The sequence below is a fragment of the Simochromis diagramma genome, unplaced genomic scaffold (genome assembly GCF_900408965.1).
Source record: "Simochromis diagramma unplaced genomic scaffold, fSimDia1.1 OVJJ01000816.1, whole genome shotgun sequence".
Taxonomy (NCBI): Eukaryota; Metazoa; Chordata; class Actinopteri; order Cichliformes; family Cichlidae; genus Simochromis; species Simochromis diagramma.
Genome location: NW_024386908.1, coordinates 1,926,090 through 1,945,558, shown reverse-complemented (window position 1 = coordinate 1,945,558; position 19,469 = coordinate 1,926,090). Strand labels below are relative to the sequence as shown.

The window sequence follows — 19,469 nt, the reverse complement described above, 5'->3', positions numbered from 1 at the left end:
ATTCATCTTTTATATACAGTATACTATTGTAACTCCTCTTTTTCCCCCTTTCTCCATCAGATATGCTACGACTACAACAATGGTGATGGAGAGTTCGGCCGGTGTCAGGATGGTGATGGTTGCAGGAGGCTCCACATCTGTGAGAACTACATCAGCCGTGAATGCAGCTGCTGGAAGAACCACGATTTTAATGCTCCACAGCCATTCAGAGCTTTGAAAGCTAGAGGCGTACCTGACACACTCTTTCAGTCCTTGAAAGCTGCTTATGCAAATAAACAGGCTTTGAAGCTGGCTGGAGTCAGTGACCATGGTCAACGAAGTCAGAGAGGCAGAGGGAGAGGTGGCCATCAGCTCAGCAGAGGCTTTAGAGGAAACAGAGGAAGCCACAGCAGCCGCCCAGATCTGCATCGAGCCCGTTCACTTAGTAACATTGCTGCAAACATTGATGGCTTTGACCTGTGGTCCAGCGATAGACTGAATGAAAGTGACGATGACAACTCTCCCACCAGTGACATCACTGTCGCCGCTACCAGGAACCGGGGCAACCATCAGCGTTTTCAAAATGCTCGTTCCTTAAGTGACATTCATGCTGCTGTCAATGATGAAGCTGCTAAAGGTGGAGGATGGCAGAATAATAGACAGAGGCCTGTCAGAGGTAAACAACGGCTGAAAACACTTCTGTGGGGAGATGAACTAAAACTGCTGTCTGAATGAAGCCTGTGAAATATCTCCTGTTTCTTTCAGATAAAACAGGGATCTGCATGTACTTCATTAAAGGTCACTGCAGACATGATGGTGAGAAAGTCATGGTTAGTAAGCGTTTGAGGCGTTAATGTAGTTCTTTCTTGACTTTGATCAGCTGTCTTTCTTCTTAGATCGATGTTTTAAAGCTCATGACAAGATGCCGTACCGATGGCAGGTCCAAGAGGGACACCAGTGGACTGATTTGCCCGATAATGAGACAATTGAGAGAGACTACTGTGACCCCAGTAACTCATACAGGTACTTACATTTATTCTGCAACTCAGACATCTCAGGGTTTTTTAAGATCTAGTGGAACTATTAAGCGTTTCCACTTTTTTTCAAATATGCGTTGATAAAATAACAGATGCTCCTTTTAAACTAAAATCAAGCTCAGTGTATGTGATAGTAATTTTTATGAGGGTAAAAAGTTTTGATGTTGGCTCTGTATGATGTCAGTGCAAGATAATGTTCTTAAAATGGTCATTTCAGGCACGCAGCGTTTGTTTCACGTACCACATTATTCACCAAAATTATGACAGTGAAATTTAGTTTAAATCACCACAAAATACTGAACAAAGAATCATAAAAATCATCAAAGTTTTTGCATAACTGACCATCTTCATGTTAATACTTTGATTGTTTTTTTGCAGCAGCACCAGCCCGGCCGTGCACTTTGACACGATGACGTTTGGACAGAACAAAGTGCGTCGACTTGCGACAGAAAACTCAGTGATCAAGCCAACCTTCATCCACACCACCGAGTGGCTTTGGTACTGGCAGGATGAGTTTGGGAGTTGGAACATGTTTGCATCTGCTGTGAGTAACTACAGAGTGTTGGCAGAAATTTTGGCAGATTGCTAAGACATTAAGGCACGACTTTAACAGTCCACTGTGTATCCACAATCAAAAAATGTAACTAATTGTGAGTCTGATTTAATAGTTTTATTGAAAAACACACATAAACTATTTGTAATGTGAAAAATCCCTCATAGTTTGAGCCTGCAGTGCTTTGTTTCCCCTACAGGAGAACTCTACTGTGCATTTCAGTGCTTTTCAGTTTGTGTTTCATGTTGTTGTTCTATCCTCCAACAATATCATCCTAATCTGGCATCAGCAGTGATTCCATTATGCTCAGGGAGAAATTTTAAATGAAAAGAAATATGAAAAAACTTTTCCAGCCAGGAATCATATTTGGCTGCTAGATAGCAAAAGTTGCGGAGTAGCTTCCAAAAACTAGCTTGTAGTTCATGGATTGTCACTTCTCTGGTGTGGAAGGAGCCTGAGCTAGTACCTAGGTTTCAATGTTATTTCAATGTGCAAAAAAAAAACATACCAAAACCCATTTTTGTACCAGAACGTAAGCATATTCAGTTCTGCTGTAAATTTGGGTCAGCTTTTTAAGGCTGTTTTTTGGTACTTAAGTGCTTGATGCAGTCAGGTCTCCTTAAAGACAAAGTGTCTCTAAAAGAATTATAATGATGCTGATTTACGATTAGCTCAGGTATTATAATCAACTGTTCTTTATTAATGTCCCAGTGCAGGTTTGAGGTCAAAAACTCGCTCAGTTTTCTTGCTTTGCAGACTAGTGGACATAAAACAGCAGACATCAACAGCACAAAGCTGGAGGAGAAGTTTCTGGCCAATGATAAAGACGTGTTGGAGTTCACTGCTGGTTCACACTCATATTCACTCAGTTTCCAGGGTAAACAAAGAATATGGAAACTGTCTCTGTTTGCTGACTTCAGAAATGCTAACATGTATAGCTGGCTTTATAATTATTGTGTAAGTTTAAACTTTTTTACCCGTCAGACATGATGCAGACAAACAAGCATTATGGCACCAAAAGGCTCGTGTGCAGACGACCACTGTTTGTCTCTGCTGCAGATGTCCTAACAAAGAGAGTCAGGTACGTCATCCCAAAAACAGCCCCGCAAGAAAGTTTTCAAACCCCTTTACCTTTTTTTTTCTCAATCATGAGATCTTTGAATGCTGCTGCAGCTTCATTCTGACAGATACTCCACTCGAATTCCAGTTGGAGACGGGATTTGATTTAGAGATATTGGCTTAAACCTAACACATTTCTGTTCAGTACTGATGGGTAACCATGCCAACATTCGGGTTTTCCCTTGGTCATAGAAGTCTAAAAGAAACATCTATCCATCCATCTATCCATCCATCTATCCATCTATCCATCTATCCATCCATCCATCCATCCTGATGCTACAAAATGTTTGTCCTTATGAAACATTTGCCTGATTCAAATTTCTGAATTCAGGAAGTTCTGCACGTAATTTTAAATGAAAATAAAATTGGCTTCATCTTTGTGTTTATAGAAATATTGGCAAAATTTGTTGAAAAACTCAAAAACTGGTGTTGATACATTTTAGAAGCTCCTTTTTCAGCAGCACAGCCTTGAGTCTGACCACATCTCTACAGGCTCCACACTCGTGAATTTGTTTTTTTCCTGGTCTTGCTGGCAGATCCTATGAAGCTTTGTCAAATTGCATGGAAGACAACTGTCATTTTCACGGCACCCCGTAGTCGTGGGTGATAAAATTTGCTATAGAGACAAAAACCATTATTTTGTACCAGGCTGTAAACATTATCCACAAAAGTGGGTCAACCTTTTAAGCTAACTTCAAGTGGCCATTTAAGGAATTGCAGTTGTTTTGGGGGGTTTCAATGCTGATGTAATTTTTGACACAGCCAAATATCTCTTTCAAGAAGACGAAACGTGACTCTAAATGAATTCTGATGTTGATTATTTACTCATGGAGATGTAAATAAGTAGTTAGCCATATCAGTAACTGGTCATAGTAGCTTTTTAGTCAACAAAGATTTCACAAAACATGATGTCTACAGGTTTCTTAGAGACACTGTTGAGCTTGTGGTCTCGTCCCTCAACAAGGAGCTACTTAGTAACTTAACTTAATAAGACTCAAAGACTGTAGGAACAACCCTGATTGTTCTTAAATTCTTCTGTTTCACATTTATTAGCTGTGTTCATTTGGCTCGCTTGTATGGGATCAAATCCTTATTTCACTCAATGACATGCAGATCAAAGAACTTGGTAATGGTGGGTTTTGTCTCTGAATTTTTGGTTGATCTCTCCATTAAAATGAAACGACCATCAAAATGAGAGACTTTATATTTTAATTTCTTTGTAAAGTGAGCAAACCTACAAATTCAGCAGGGTATCAAACAGTTATTTCCCCGTCTGTGTGGAGCCTCAGCATGAGTCACAATTCTTTAGTTTGGGGTTTTTTTGTTTGTTTGTTTTTTTGTTTCGTTGGTTTGTTTTTCAAGGAATTTGCAAGAAATTAAAAATATGTTTTTCATTGTCGCTTATAACGGAAAAATATTTTATTCATTTAAAATCAAAACTTAAAAAAGTTTGAATAAAGAAAAGAAGTCTGCTTACCGCAGTGATCATTAATTACATTTATCTGATGTGTGTTTTCAACCTTTAAAAACAATAATTAAAGTCATTCTAACCCTTTCTCTCTGCAGAAGGCCTTTGGTTCAAACTTCCACTCCAATACCAGAAACCTGGGACAAGACACAGATCCCTCAAACAGGATACTCGGTATTGTAAAAAAAAATTATATATATATATATACATACACACACACACTTCTTTACTGCTATAGGCCATGCTCTTAAATGCAGATGGTTTCAAATGTATTTTATTTTGATAATATTTTTAAAAAGAAGTAAATTCACTGAGAAAAAGAAATAAAGAAAAGATCAGGATGGTAGAGCTGAAGATGAAGATTTTCACTAGAAGTGACCAGGATGGGCCAGGATAGGAAATGAGTTTTTAGAAGGACAGTTCGTGTTGGATCCTTCAGCAGTTCATAGAGACCAACCAAAGAGTTTGAATCATAACTGAAAATAAATTCAGATATTTCACACTATCTGCTGAAAAAACCTGCTTTACATGTTTTCATATCACCTTAAAAGATTTGTGTGTGTTAGCGTTGTGATCATGTTATTTGTCTCCACTAAAATTCTACTTTTCCTTTTATAATTGTGACTGAAAATGTTTAATGTTCCTGTTTTTTCTTATAGCGAATCTCACTCCAGCCCAGCTCGGAAGAATTTAGAGAAGTTGTAGCTCTTTTCTCTGAAACCATGAAAAGCTGTGACATCATCAACATTGAGAGGATTCAGAACAAAGCTCTTTGGGAAGCCTTTCAGCTGTACGTATTTCATTTATTGTGCATCCAGTAATGAAATGTGTTTGGCTTGTGTTGTAAAAATGCTTCTTGGAATAAATCTCAATCTGGGAAGCCTGTTCATTTTCCTTAATTGGTGGAAAATGCAGCTGCAGGTTGAGCAGCAGAGTTGAGTATGTGGGCTGACATCATATCCTTCAACCAGCATTTGTCGCATGTCCCTTCTGTTCTGTCCTCTCCACTCCCAAATTCTGGAAGTAGTCTGTGGGGGTGAGCGTTGACATCTTGGAGGATAGAGCGGAGCTCCACACCATCACACTGCCAAACACAAACGTTAATCTTCCCTGTTTGATAAGAATTTTAAAAAAAAAAACTTTTAGGGTCGTGTTGCTTAAGTTCATCGAGTTTGGTGGACATTTGTTTATGCACAGCTCTCTTAAGGTCCCACTACAACATTTCATTCATGAATGAGTCTGGGCCATTCATTGGGCATCATATTGATTTGTTTCTTTTTCAGCAATTCTGTTGTGTATTTGCGGTTGTGCTTGGGATCATTGTCCTGATGCATGACCAAAGGTTTTGCTGTCAGACAGATGGCGTCCCATGAACAAATTGTAGTTCATGGTTGACTTCATGAGTGCAAGGTAGATTTTCAGAACCAGAAGCTTTATCTAAGATCAACATGTATATTATCTGACTTTTTTCTGCTTTGTCCAGTGTAAGTAGCATTTTAGTATTCTGTCCCAAAAAGTTAAATGGACTGATTCTTATATAGCGCTTTTCTACTCTCCCAGAGTATTCAAAGCACTGTATACAACATGCCTAATTCACACATTTATACATGCACTTCTAAACTCAAGTGCAAACTAACAACATTCACACACCGATGGAAAACCAGATTCTGTTCATCTGCACGTTTTCAGTGGGAGAAACGTTTCGTCACTCATCCAAGTGACGTCTTTAGTCTCAGCTGTCCGCAGGCTTCCAACCTTATAAATAGTACATTTACACAGTGACTGAAACCAGCACCAATGAATGAGCAATGGGCTGTGAGGTCAGCTCCTTGATCATTAATATGCAAAGTGTCATGATCATTGCTTTAATGCTCTGGGGGACCTGTAGATGCCTGGGGCCTGGATCTCCTCCATGCCTGCTTCATGTCCTGGGGGGCAGGGCTATGGCTCCCCAAACCTATTATTGGACACTTACATGAACAAACCTTATGCGTGCTCACACACACAGGTGTACAAACAGGTACTCACAGACACACACTATCTTGGTTGGCTGCTGCCTGTAAACATATCGTGCATTACTAGCCGTGTATGCTGCTCAGTAACATTCTATATGTATTATTTACTGTTACTTATGCTTATGTTGGTTGTTACCGTGGTTTCCTACTGTTTTCTTTGGGGTTTTTTTCTACATCAGGTCATTATGCAGATTTTCAGTGTCTTTTCTCTCTCTATCCCTCTGTTGCCAACTTCTCTTTTCTTCTTTCTCTTTCTTTCTTTCTTGTCCCCCGGGTTCTGGTTGCCTCACATCTACATAGATTGAGTGACTTTACGTTCACACACTTACTGTACATGTACCCCTTTGAGTTCATTTTTTCTGTCTCCTACTTGAAGGCAGAAGAATCAGATGAAGACCAAAAACAAAGGAGGAAATGTGAGGGAAGAAAAGCTTTTTCATGGCACTGACTCCAAATTTGCAGACACCATCTGTCACCACAACTTTGACTGGAGAATCTGCGGAACTCACGGAACGTCTTATGGCAAAGGTGATTGGAAGAAATGTTGAATAGCATCCATTTAAAACACAGAAACTTAAAACATTTTCATTTCAGTCTTGCAGATGATTTTGTGACACTAGGGTTCCTGCTGTCTTTCCCCACAAATGCATTTTTTTTCACAGTCGTCTTTTTTGGTGTCTAAACACAGGTAGTTACTTTGCCCGTGATGCCAGATACTCCCACAGCTACACCGGAGACACTGACGTGAGAGCCATGTTCATCTCACGGGTGCTGGTGGGAGACTTCACCAAAGGGTCCTCTGATTATCGCCGACCTCCCTCCAAGGATGGAGGGGGCATAAACTTCTATGACAGCTGTGTGAATGATGTAATGAACCCCTCCATATATGTGGTGTTTGAGAAGCAGCAGATCTACCCCGAGTACCTGATCCAGTACAAGACCACAAACATGTTTATTGATGGCACAGTACCAAAGCGAGTATCAGGGTCGAGACTAGCACAGCAATCTGTGGTGGTACCAAGACACGTGGCAGTAGGGAAACCACTGGTATTACCCACCGCAGCAGTAGTACAGACACCATCGGTAGTACACAAACTAAATACCATCTTAAGTCAAACCACTGCACGGCACCTTCCCAGCACAGCTTCTTTCATGGACTCAACCAGTGGAACAGTCAACAAACCCACACCATCAACTCCATTTCCCACACTATCTCCAAGGGAATTGTTAGACTTTTCTGAAAATGTAGCTGAGTTAGTAAAAAGATTTTCCAGAAGTGGTACCTGAAAATGTGAGTTATGATTTGTGAACTGTGCTCCAGAAAAAGAGTTGGTAGCACCAGCTTCCCAGTTAGATTCTATTAAAGTATTTTAGGTTTAATTTGAATGATGAAGAAACTTTGACAGACATGCTGATCATGTAGATTAGAGGTGGTGCAGGTTTCTAAAGAAAGCTTCAGAAATGTTAAATGTTTCATACTTTCTCTTTCCATTTTCAAATTTCTCGTTTGTTTTTTCTCTTTGTTGTTTTGATGCTCAAACCTTTCCACCTAAATCACATGTACTGTAAAATTATTTAAGGTGAATTTCTAAAACTTGACAGCTTTTCCACTCATTGTGTTTAAATTTAACTTTGAAATAACTTTTATACAGAATAACACAGAAATAGCAGCACAACGCTAATATCACATAAGCACGCTGAGCTAGAAGAAACACCTGATTGCTTTTCTCTTAATTATCTCAGGTAGTTAGTGGTTGTCATATTAGCGCGTCCTACTGTATTAAGACACTGTCAGATTGGCTGAGACACATGACGGCCTGTGTGTTGATAGCTTTGCTGTTTAGACAACCTTTGTGATGTGAACAGGAAGCTGGGACCAACTTCTTGGAGCACAGATAGAAACAAAGGGCTGCGATCTGTGTGACACTCACTTCTCTGTGTTTGGAAAAACATGTCAAAAAAAAGAGAAAGAAAACAATAAACGATGAGCACAAAGACGATACTGTGGTAGTTGTTCATCTTTCACACTTCGCCCTGTTGTGCACTGATGAGCGCACGCTGCTGCTGTTGGAGTCAAACACATGGAAGTTTCCTTAAAACTCGGTATGAGGGCAAAATATTAGCCTGTCAGTTTGTTAGAAGCTATAATAATAACCTACAGGTGACCAGGGATGGGCAGTAACGCGTTACAAGTAACTACTGTAATCTGATTACTTTTTTCCATTATTGAGTAAAGTACAATATTACTATTGCAAAAAAAGAAATTAGATTACTGCTACTTTCCTGTAAGCGCTACTGCGTTACTGAACCGTGATTTTATTTGTGACAGTGACATACGAGCGCGCGACGTCTGTGGCAGCAGCAGACGTGTGTAGATCAACGGATACTATGGAGCTCGGGAGAGAGTGCGACCATGCAGCGTTGGAAGTACTCACATTACTTTGATTCTGTAAAAACATTGTCATCCGCTGTACACTCTGCATGATTAAAACTAATACTAAGTTTTAAAAGATACTTTTTCATTTGATTCAATTTTATGTGATGGATTATGCAGAAAAAATAGACTTGGGCTGATACCTGAATACGTTATAAAGCAATAGTACTTTATAACGTATTCAGGTTGCATATGTTTTTTAAAAGTAACTAAGTAATAAAGTAACTAATTACTTTTGAAAATTAGTAATCAGTAAAGTAAAGTGATTTCTTTTTTGGAGAAGTAATTAGTAACTAATTACTTTTCTCAAGTAACTTGACCAACGCTGCAGGCGAGGATTTGTAAAATGGTCAAATGTAGACAGCTACTTGCAGAGTAGGCTTAAGATAAGATAAGATAAGATAAACCTTTATTAGTCCCACATGTGGGAATTTTTTGGTCCTGGCAGAAAGCACGACTTTGTGAGCAGTAAAAGTTAAGAAAAACACAATAGAACAGGATAAGATAGAATAACATATTATACAACAAGAATAAAATGCTAAATACAATAGAATAAAGTACCAACAAAATAGAATAAAATTCTCTGTTATAGTAGGAAAAAATGTTCACATGGTATTGCACAAAATATTGCATATAAGGGAGAGTGGGCGAGGGCTATCATGGTGTATTGGATGTTTGTGTGTCTGTCTGCACATGTGTGGTCATCTGCAGAGACCATGTGGTAGAGTCTGACAGCAGTTGGGAGGAAAGACCTGCGAAATCTCTCCGTCCTACATCCTGGGTGCTGCAGCCTCCTACTGAAGGAGCTGCTCTGTGCTGTCAGAGTCTCCTGCATGGGCTGGGAGATGTTGTCCAACAGGAATGACAGCTTAACCACCATTCTCTTGTCACTCACCACCTCCACTCGGTCCAGATTAAACATGATTGGTCAGTAGTACTTGGACTACCTGTTATATTTTTATAATGATTAGATAAGATATGAGTAAAATATATGATTACACACTGTTTAAAAATACAGTTAATCCAGTTCCTTCGCAATGGCCCATCCATACGAGCTGTCACAAGAGTTTGCTCTATAGCCCAGCACAGTCTGTGCAGTAGTATACAGGAGATGGGCTGTTGCGCAACGACACATCCACAGAGCCATAGACGCATTGTGACGCCATGTGTTTTCATTACTGGACATGTTTCAGCTGTGAAGCAAAAGTAAGCCTTTCTTTTCATTTTCAGTCGAGGTCTATGGAGGTCATACAGCGCGGTGACGCCCCCAAGTGGAAATCAGCAGCATTACAGCATCAGTCCAAGATAAAAATAGTTCAGTTTCGCTTTCCAATCGTCAGAAATGATACCGAAGTTTTCCTCCTCCCATGAAACCAGCGGCCGCTGTCGTCAAGCTGCGGTTTGGTCTCACAGGTGGAAGGAAACGCAGGCAGAGCTCGGACACGATGGAGACGGAAATACTGAAAATGATCTGCGCCGGCCAAGGAGCAGTCAACACGGAGGATTTAGTGTATAATCTGTTTTCCGGAGATCCCACGAAGGTGTCGGAGATCATTTGTAACCGAGAGAAATTTGCTCGGTGTTGTCCAAACGGACAGCCGAAGGTGGTGGCCAGGACCCGCCTGAGACTTTGCAGAGCCAAAGACTGCCCGGGGACGTGCAGGGGTCTGCACCTGTGTAAAAACATCCTCTTCAGCGGATTCTGTCAGTTCACTCAGCTCAGGTAAATATACTGGACCTAAAGCAAATAAACAGCTTATTGTCTGAGTCTTCGAAGTTAAACGGATGTTGGCTCTACCCAGCTGTACATCAAACCTATTAATGGGCGAATCCTGCTAAAACATTTTTCCCAAAACGCTGAACTCGACTTTCATATAATTCTGTCCATGAGTTATCGCGCCGTCTTTTGACTTGCAAACGGACTTTCTACCAGAAAGATAACCCGTGACGTACATGACAGCTTTTTTGTTGTTGTCATTATTGTTTTGGGGTTTTTTCTTTTCTTTTACTGAGTACTTACCGGCATGACTCAGCTGTGTGGATTCTGTTACAACAGGAGGGGCTGCAGCTTCTCCCATGAGCTGACCTCTGAGCATAACCAAAGACTTCTGAGGGAGCATGAGCTGGAGAGCCTGAGCCGGGAGGAGCTGTGCACCCTGCTGCTGCAGAGTGACCACACAGTTCTTCCTGATGTAAGTCTAACAACACACAGCATGAACCGGACGAGTCAGTCTAGTTTGCATTCCTACGGCACAATGCCACACCCGCTGTTTCCACTAACATGTTACTTTTGTTTTTAAATGAATTGAAAGTGTTTTTCTTTAAAAAATTTTTTTTTTTTTTTTGAAAAATATAGCTATTGAGAACAATGTAAAATAATTACACCATTGACGTCTCTGCCTTTCTAAACGGAGGGACAGCAACTGTGTGTGTAAATGTAAGCGTGTAAAAACTGCAGATAGTCAGATTAACAGTAACAGTATTTTGTCTCTATCCGCCATTGTAGAGATTGATCTAATGGAAACGATGGCTGTATCCAGTGGCGGCTCCTGAAAAAAATCTCAGGGGGGGCAATTTTTATGATATCGACTAAAATGACCCATTTAATGAGTACATCAAACAACACAATTTTAATTTGTTGCTAGGTGATTAACTCATACAGTGATACCTCATGCCCACTAGATGGCAACACACAACAGAAAGCTTGGCTTGACCTAGTGTGGTCTGTGCATCTTGGCTTTACACAAACCAGAATGATGAAGTTTAATTCTGATATACAAATTTAATTACTTCAAAATTAAATGTGCACATGGTTGGACTGTGCACCAGAGCATAATTCAAAACAAGTAAGCAGGAGCTTTTGATAGAGGCTACTGAAAACATTGATGAAAGTTATTGGTAATAAGCAATTTGTATAGACTCCCATATTCTGCCTTGTATAGATTTGTGAAAAATGAAAATAGAGTGGTAGACATTTTGCCTGAAAACAGCATTTGAAAATAATTCTAGAGAGGTTAACACAGCTATTTGTATGGTTTTGTAAATATGAACAACCATCTTCAGGCCATTTGTATATTTGGAAAAAATGAACAACCATATTCTGGCCATTTGTATAGATTTGTAAAAATGCTAGCTCAAAAGCACCACAAAACTTAATACAATCGATGATTTTAGATAAAATATGACGGTTTTTATCTACCTCTTCGTTGTGCCTTCTTAAAGCAATCCGATGTCCATCATCTAGCTGCGCCGCTATGCTAGTTTTCCCTAGCACAGCTAGCTTTACACTGTTGTCCATATGAACTCGTGAGCTTTCATGTTTCTTGATTCGTTCGGAGAGGTGCTTTAAGTCGGTTTGTCCAGATTGTGTCCACGTCAAATCACACTTGTCACTTTTGAACAGTATGCACGGGAAACAAAAAAGTGCATTAGCTGTTCCACAGCCTGTCAGCCACGACTTGCGCTGGAACCAACTCCGACAAAAAGTCCTGTTGTATGCTTTTGACTTCTCCTTCGTTGCCTGGGTTAGTTGAATTTCGGGCTTGTCAGGGTCCCAACTCTTTAACTTGCAGTTTTTCTGCCATTGTCCTTCTGGCAAAAGGGTAGGTTAGAAGCGATCTAACCGAATTTGGGGGAGGCTGTGCCTCAACCGTTAACAATACCGCTGCCATCGTCTCTCTCTGACCTTATAGCTCACTTAGGCTACTGACTGAGGTAAAATTCTAGAACAGCAAATCTTCGCGCGTTTTCTGCAGGGGCGCAATTTTAAGCGCCCCCAAACCATTTAATTCAGCGACGCTGATAGGTCAATATTTATTATTTTCCCCTGGCAACCATTTAATGATAGGCTATTTCGCTGCATATCAAGGGCGCTTTGACGAGCGCCCCAGAAGAAGAAAAACACCGTTTGTTGGTTGAACTTTAATGAGTCAGCTGGTGAAAATGTTAAAATACGCCTGGCTGTATATGGGCACACACATAGTAAAACTATCATTGATGAATTTTTTAAAAATATATATTTTTACTCCTCCACATTTGGGGGGGCGGAGCCCGAGCGCCCCCTATGGGCCAGCCGCCACTGGCTGTATCCCAATTCAGTGTCTGCAGCCTTAAAGTACGCATTTCAAGGCCGATTACGTCACAGCGGCGCGCCAAAGGCTGTCCCAATTCAAAGGCTGCTCGAAATGCGGCCCTGAAATGCGTCCTTCGTTTCCCTGAATTTTAAGGCTGTGGCAGTGTAGACTTCGTGGCCCAATTATCCCAGAATGCATAGCGCGGCGGTGGGTGTGGATAATTTTGCCAAAAAAACAAAAACGGCGGGTGAGGGGCGCCCAAAGAGTAAACTTTAAGTAAGTACTGAATATTATGTCACTTATTTATGTGCAAATGTTTAATAACGAAGAACATTAAAACATTACTGTTGGCCACATGTCGGCAAAGTTATGTGACATTAGTGACGTTTGTGCTAACTTGGTTTTAAAGCCTTTACTTTAAAATATACGCCGTTCAATAGCTGAGCTTAATTAGAGAATGATCAAAGCTAATGTAGAAAGAAACAAACAAATGAACAAAAGATTTTCTCCTTCATTTCTGTCAAACAAAGCTGTATGACACGTTTTCAGCTGTTAGTATCATGGTTGCTAGGCAACCTGGGCAGCGCAACGGAGGCTAGACCGTCCCATTTCACAAGCCTCGCACTTCCGGCCTTAGCGGTCTTTGAGTACGCGGCCCTTGAGGATCGTTGAGGCTGCGTACTTTAAGGCTGCAGACCCTGAATTGGGATACAGCCATTAACGTGGCGCACGGCGTGACGTGACAAAAGGCACATACGTTTGACGTTGCGTGACGAATTTCGTTTTCTTGTAAGACGAAGGGGAGGGGCTAGCAAAAAAAAAAGTTTGGGAGCCACTGTGTTAAATGAAACTTCTTTAAATGCCTGCATTTTGTTTAATGCCCAGCAGGGGGAGATTCAAATGGTTGCATCTCCCCTTGAATTTACCTGTTTTTTTAGAAGTTTATGACAAAATGACCTAAACTGATTCAAATCAAGCTTATGCTCTCAGTCTTTCCTGTCTTACTTATTTATACAGCTTACATGTACAGTGCCTTTTTAAAGTCAAAACAAAACAAACAACAACAAATCAAACAGGAATGTCAGACAGTTCTATCCATCGTTTATGTAGAATATATGATTATAATCCAGGTTTGATTTACAGTCTGTGATTATAACCTTCACTTTTCATCTTTTCCTCTCTCCATATCTCCAGATATGCCACGACTACAACAACGGTGTTGGACTGTTCGGCAGGTGTCAGGATGGTGATGGTTGCAAGAGGCTCCACATCTGTGAGACCTACATCAGCCGTGAATGCAGCTGCTGGAAGAACCACGATTTTAATGCTCCACAGCCATTCAGAGCTTTGCAAGCTAGAGGCGTACCTGACACACTCTTTCAATCCTTGAAGGCTACTTATGCAAATAAACAAGCTTTGAAGGTGGCTCGAGTCAGTGACCATGGTCAACAAAGTCAGAGAGGCAGAGGGAGAGGTGGCCATCAGCTCAGCAGAGGTTGGAGAGATACTTGGGGCAACAGTGGCTTTAGGGGGAACAGAGGAAGCCACAGCAGCCGCCCGGTGCAGGATCAGGCCTGTTCACTTAGTGACATTGCTGCAAACATTGACGCCTTTGACCTGTACTCCAGCGATGGACTGAATGAAAGCGACGATGAAAACTCTCCCACTAGTGACATCTCTGCCGCCACTAGCGACAACGATGGGAGCAGCGAAAATGATGTAAGCCAAAACCGGACATGGCGTCCAAAAAAAGCTGCTAGTGCCTTTTAGAGGGAGAGGCGGCAACAGGGGCAACCATCGGCTTTTTCAAAATACTCGTTCCTTAAGTGACATTCGTGCTGCTGTCAGTGATGTAGCTGCTAGAGGCGGAGGATGGCAGAACAATAGACAGAGCCCTGTCAGAGGTAAACAACGGCTGAAAACACTTCTGTGGGGAGATGAACTAAAACTGCTGTCTGAATGAAGCCTGTGAAATATCTCCTGTTTCTTTCAGATAAAACAGGGATCTGCATGTACTTCATTAAAGGTCACTGCAAACATCAAGGTGAGAAAGTCATGGTTAGTAAGTGTTTGAGGTTTTAATGTAGTTCTTTCTTGACTTTGACCAGCTGTCTTTCTTCTTTCTTCTTAGATCGATGTTTTAAAGCTCATGACAAGATGCCGTACCGATGGCAGGTCCAAGAGGGACACCAGTGGACTGATTTGCCCGATAATGAGACAATTGAGAGAGACTACTGTGACCCCAGTAACTCATACAGGTACTTACATTTATTCTGCAACTCAGACATCTCAATTTTAGATAAAAGGTTTGGGCGTTTCCAGATTTTTTGAAGGTAAAATGCTTCAGAAAGCTTTGGTTTTAGGAAGCGCTGGCTCTCTGTGATGTTAGTATGTAACAAACTGGATTGCAAGTTAATCTGATCGTTGTGTCATCAGCGTTATTGTGTTCAGATTTGTCACACAGCTATGACGGACTTGCTCCACACGTGCAATGATGTGATTTACTGAGTGTCCTTGAAGGTGTAATAATCTAGAGCAGGGGTGGGCAATCTCCGTCCACGAGGGCCGGTGTACCTGCAGGTTTTAGATGTGTCCTCGAACCAACACAGCTTATTTAAATGGCTAAATTAGCTCCCCAACATGTCCTGAAGTTCTCCAGAGGCCTGGTAATGAACTAATCATGTGATTCAGGTGTGATGACCCAAGGTGAGATCTAAAATCTGCAGGGACACCGGCCCTCGTGGACTGAAATTGCCCACCCCTGATCTAGAGGCTGTTAAGCCTGTCGATCATATCAAACACCTGTGACAGAGAGTCTGTAGGAGAACATGCTTGTGGTTGGCTGAGAGTGTATGTATGGGGGTGGGAGTTATGGAGCGCGCGCGCGTGTGTGTGTGTGTGTGTGTGTGTGTGTGTGTGTGTGTAGGGGAAAAAAGTAGCACAAGTTCAAGAGGAGACAGAGGGATTGTTTTTATTCTTCAGGGAGCGCTCTCTTTGTTTTGGCGTTGTCTACAGCCCACAGCCGACTGTGTTACTGTTCCTAATGAACAGCTGGTACACGGAATCCCGACCGTCTCTGCCTCCTGTTGGAGGGACGCTACAATACGGCGGTTTCAGGCGCAATGCTTTGGATAAATATTAAAATAAAATATTTGATTCTTTGCTGAATTTGTAAGTTTGCTCACTTAAAATGAAATGAACAGAATTTTATGGTAGTTTTATGTTAGTTACTTATTTTGATGGAAGCAGATAGAATATCAACATATCACAGAAAAGTTCTTTGACCTGCATGTCGCTGAGTGAAATAAGGATTTGATCTCTGACATGCAGACAGAACTCTGTCTCCCTCAGTGTCACGGGAAGCTGTGTGGAGCGTGGTGGTTGCGGTTTGGTGACCAGGTTTTTATGTTTTTATGTTCAGTGTTAAGCACATTGAGTTGACATGAATTTCCAACAAATTACCAATACCATTACTCCTGATCTCAACTGCGTTTAAAGCAGAATAGATAGAAATCTTGCTGCAACCTTAAGGTCCACCTGCTCAAATGAACATCTTCATGATTGAGAGAAGGCTTGGGAGAAAGTGTTGTGGTCAGTCAGTCGATCTCTTTGGCCACCATGTTTGGCAGAAGAGAAATGCTGAGTATGAGCTAAAAAACACTTTTACCACAGTCAAGCGCGGAGGTGGAAACATGTTTTCAGCTGTTTTCTGCTAAGCGTTCAGAATGAGTTCCCCAGAATGAGTTTCTAATGGACAGTAGGTTTGAGAATCAGGATCCAGTTCTTGTAGAGAACCAGTTCCCTGTTGTCCAAATCAGCTGATTTCAGTTTGTTGGAGGAGGAAAATAGTGGCACAGTCTAATGCCTGGATATGGACTGTCCTTTTATTCTTATTGCACAAAAAAACAGACAAGAGTGTGATGGTAAAGTGGAAACTGCATCTAGGACAGAAACAGCTGCACTATGGTGGTAACACAACTTTGGCTCTTTGCACAGAGAGCATGCTAATACTAAGCTAGCCAAGAACCCAAAGTAATGTTAAAGCCGCAGCCCATCAGCCAGAGCCTGAACTTCAACAAGTAACAAACCGATGAGCAGTCAGGCTGCAGACTCTCTTTCTACCTGTTCATGTTTCTAAAGTAGAATCACCATGGCGATCGCTCTTTGTGCTGGTTTTCATCTTTGCTCTGTGTTGGCAGCTTTTTGTTGACACCTAAATACTATGACAAGGATCATATGTGTGTCCTCGTGTCGTCATGATTTGTGTTGGTGTGCTGGACTGTAGCCTAAGGTTTGTACTATTATACTATTAACTGGTTATTATGACAGTGTGTGTTTTAGTATTTTAGGTAATGTAAAGAGTAATGTAACAAGTAGTTACAGTATGTACTGCATTATTTAAAAAAAGGGTTTTGTGTAATTTGTGTAATACATTTTTACATTTTTCAGTAATGACCACAAAACACAAGAAGGATGGGAAATCCCTCCAACATGCACAAACATTTGACCACACAGCATGTAATTAACTTCCATGAATGTAATGTCTTTGCTATGCTGCTTAGAGATGGTGGCGACTCAAAGCAGAGCCAGTGAAAGCCATGAAGAATTGATAATTGATATCAATCATTTAATCGGAATCGCTAAATTCTTATCAATTCCCATCCTAAATGGACAGGGCCATGCACCGTACAATCTTGAAGAGAACTTCCCTCCCGCAGCGTGACCACTGAGTGGACAGATTTTCCAGCATGGCAGTGACCCAAAACATACCAAGTCAACAAAGAAGTGGCTAAAGAAGAGCAAAGGTCATGGAGTGGCCCAGACAGTCTCCAGACCTGTCCTATAGAAAATCTGTGGAGGGAGCTGAAGCTTTGAGTTGTTCAGTGGAACCCAAGAACCCGAAGGGTTTAAAGAGTTTCTGTAAAAAGAAGTGGTCTAAGATCCCTCGCTGATGTGTGCAAACCTGATGACCAACTACAAGAAATGTCTTAATGCTGTGTTTTCAAATGACACACACGCAGTACACAGCTAGCAGTGGATTCATTTTGTTTTAATTGTGTGTCTGCAGTAGCACCAGCCCAGCCGTGCACTTTGACACGATGACCTGCGGACTGAAGCAGGTACGTCGGCTCTCGACAGAAAACTCGGTGACTGAGCCGACCTTCATCCACACCACCGAGTGGCTTTGGTACTGGCAGGATGAGTTTGGGAGGTGGAACATGTTTGCATCTGCTGTGAGTAACGACATTATTGTTATCGTATTTTACATTTTTATGTTGTTAAGAAAAAGACAATATTAGGACATAACTCTAACAGACCGCTGTACAAACATATAAAATGTGTAACTGACTATTTACTAAAAAGGTTGTTTGCACTCTTTGATAAACAGTGAAGACAGTCGTCTTTGCGTCACCCATTAGTTTGTCGATTGCATTTCAAAGCCTCATTTTCACCGTTGTTGTGTTTTTGTTTTACTTTTTAAAACTGAACACGACCACATTTGGAGAACAGAGCTACATTAATTTTGTCAAGAAACTTTAAACAAGACTCCAAATGCATGCTAGTTTTGTGGACATGCAAATAAAAAAACTCTGACACATTTAACATATCAGCAAGAGTTTGTTGCTAAATCCAAAAGCTCATACTGTCACATTTATTACGTAAGAGCATTTGCTGTTTTTCATTCTCTGCTGAAGGGAGCGAGTAAGTGATGGGTTCTGTTTGTTCGTCTGTTTGCTAGCAGCCCAGTGTCCACAGCTTCAACTTTTTGTGTGATGGTAGAGCGGTACAACACACTTTATTTTGTCAATACGATGCACAACATCACAATGACAACAAAACAGACTGACATCATCTTGTAGTATAAACATCATTACTCACTTAAATTTTAGTATAGCTCTGTTGTTTTATGGAAACTGTATTAACCTCCTAGGACCTGGCGTCCACATATGTGGACATCACATTTTGGGTTAGTTAGATCAAAATACTCAATTTTGCTCTACAAGGGCCTGAGATCCACTTACGAGGACATTATACTGCTTCTGTTCTATCGAAATTTTAAATGAATATCCTCATATGTGGCTCTTATTTTTCTTAGAAACAAAAATTAGGTAAAAACAAAAAAATCTGGTAATTCTTTGTTTTTACATTTATCAGGACCCAATCAGCCCAAATATCAAAGAGAAAATAAAAATGCTGCTGTGGAAGAGTTCAGGTCTTAGAAGGTTAAAGTAAATAATTTTCCACTACCATTTAAGTTTGACGTTGCAGCCATTCAGAGCTTACACTTTCTGATCTTTTTAATTCAATTCAATTCAATTCAATTTTATTTATATAGCGCCAAATCACAACAAAAGTCGCCTCAAGGCGCTTCATAGATACAGAGAAAAACCCAACAATCATATGACCCCCTATGAGCACTTTGGCGACAGTGGGAAGGAAAAACTCCCTTTTAACAGGAAGAAACCTCCGGAAGAACCAGGCTCAGGGAGGGGCGGGGCCATCTGCTGCGACCGGTTGGGGTGAGAGAAGGAAGACAGGATAAAGACATGCTGTGGAAGAGAGACAGAGGTTAATAACAGATATGATTCAATGCAGAGAGGTCTGTTAACACATAGTGAGTGAGAAAGGTGACTGGAAAGGAAAAACTCAATGCATCATGGGAATCCCCGGCAGCCTACATCTATTGCAGCATAACTAAGGGAGGATTCAGGGTCACCTGGTCCAGCCCTAACTATATGCTTTAGCAAAAAGGAAAGTTTGAAGCCTAATCTTGAAAGTAGAGATAGTGT

The 19,469-nt window shown here is 41.1% G+C and overlaps 2 protein-coding genes and 1 long non-coding RNA gene across 8 annotated transcripts in view; 2 read left to right on the top strand and 1 right to left on the bottom strand.

The window, feature by feature from the left end:
- The window catches only part of si:ch73-252i11.1 (uncharacterized protein LOC553517 homolog), a 69,071-nt gene that overhangs the window by 26,929 nt on the left and 22,673 nt on the right, over positions 1 to 19,469 (top strand). For 3 of the 6 annotated variants that reach the window (XM_040034999.1, XM_040035003.1, XM_040035002.1), the window contains 3 exons: positions 61 to 655; positions 14,672 to 14,722; positions 14,810 to 14,936. In XM_040034999.1, coding sequence (XP_039890933.1) covers positions 61 to 655; positions 14,672 to 14,722; positions 14,810 to 14,936 — 773 coding nt within the window. Of the gene's footprint in view, positions 1 to 60; positions 656 to 744; positions 796 to 875; positions 1,003 to 1,394; positions 1,561 to 2,325; positions 2,447 to 2,553; positions 2,651 to 4,254; positions 4,331 to 4,815; positions 4,947 to 6,547; positions 6,700 to 6,859; positions 8,130 to 14,671; positions 14,723 to 14,809; positions 14,937 to 19,469 lie in introns of those variants that run through there. The other 3 variants (XM_040035000.1, XM_040035004.1, XM_040035001.1) reach the window with 3 other exon arrangements.
- The window catches only part of LOC120735576, a 52,426-nt gene that overhangs the window by 12,774 nt on the left and 20,183 nt on the right, over positions 1 to 19,469 (bottom strand). The window contains exon 2 of the long non-coding RNA XR_005696305.1: positions 3,660 to 3,666. This is a non-coding gene — a long non-coding RNA (uncharacterized LOC120735576). The remainder of the gene's footprint in view (positions 1 to 3,659; positions 3,667 to 19,469) is intronic.
- Positions 9,709 to 14,559, top strand: LOC120735574 (protein mono-ADP-ribosyltransferase PARP12). Its single transcript, XM_040035007.1, has 3 exons — positions 9,709 to 10,328; positions 10,662 to 10,797; positions 13,873 to 14,559. Exons 1-3 carry the CDS (start codon positions 9,973 to 9,975, stop codon positions 14,446 to 14,448), a joined length of 1,068 nt encoding a protein of 355 aa, XP_039890941.1. The 5' UTR covers positions 9,709 to 9,972; the 3' UTR covers positions 14,449 to 14,559.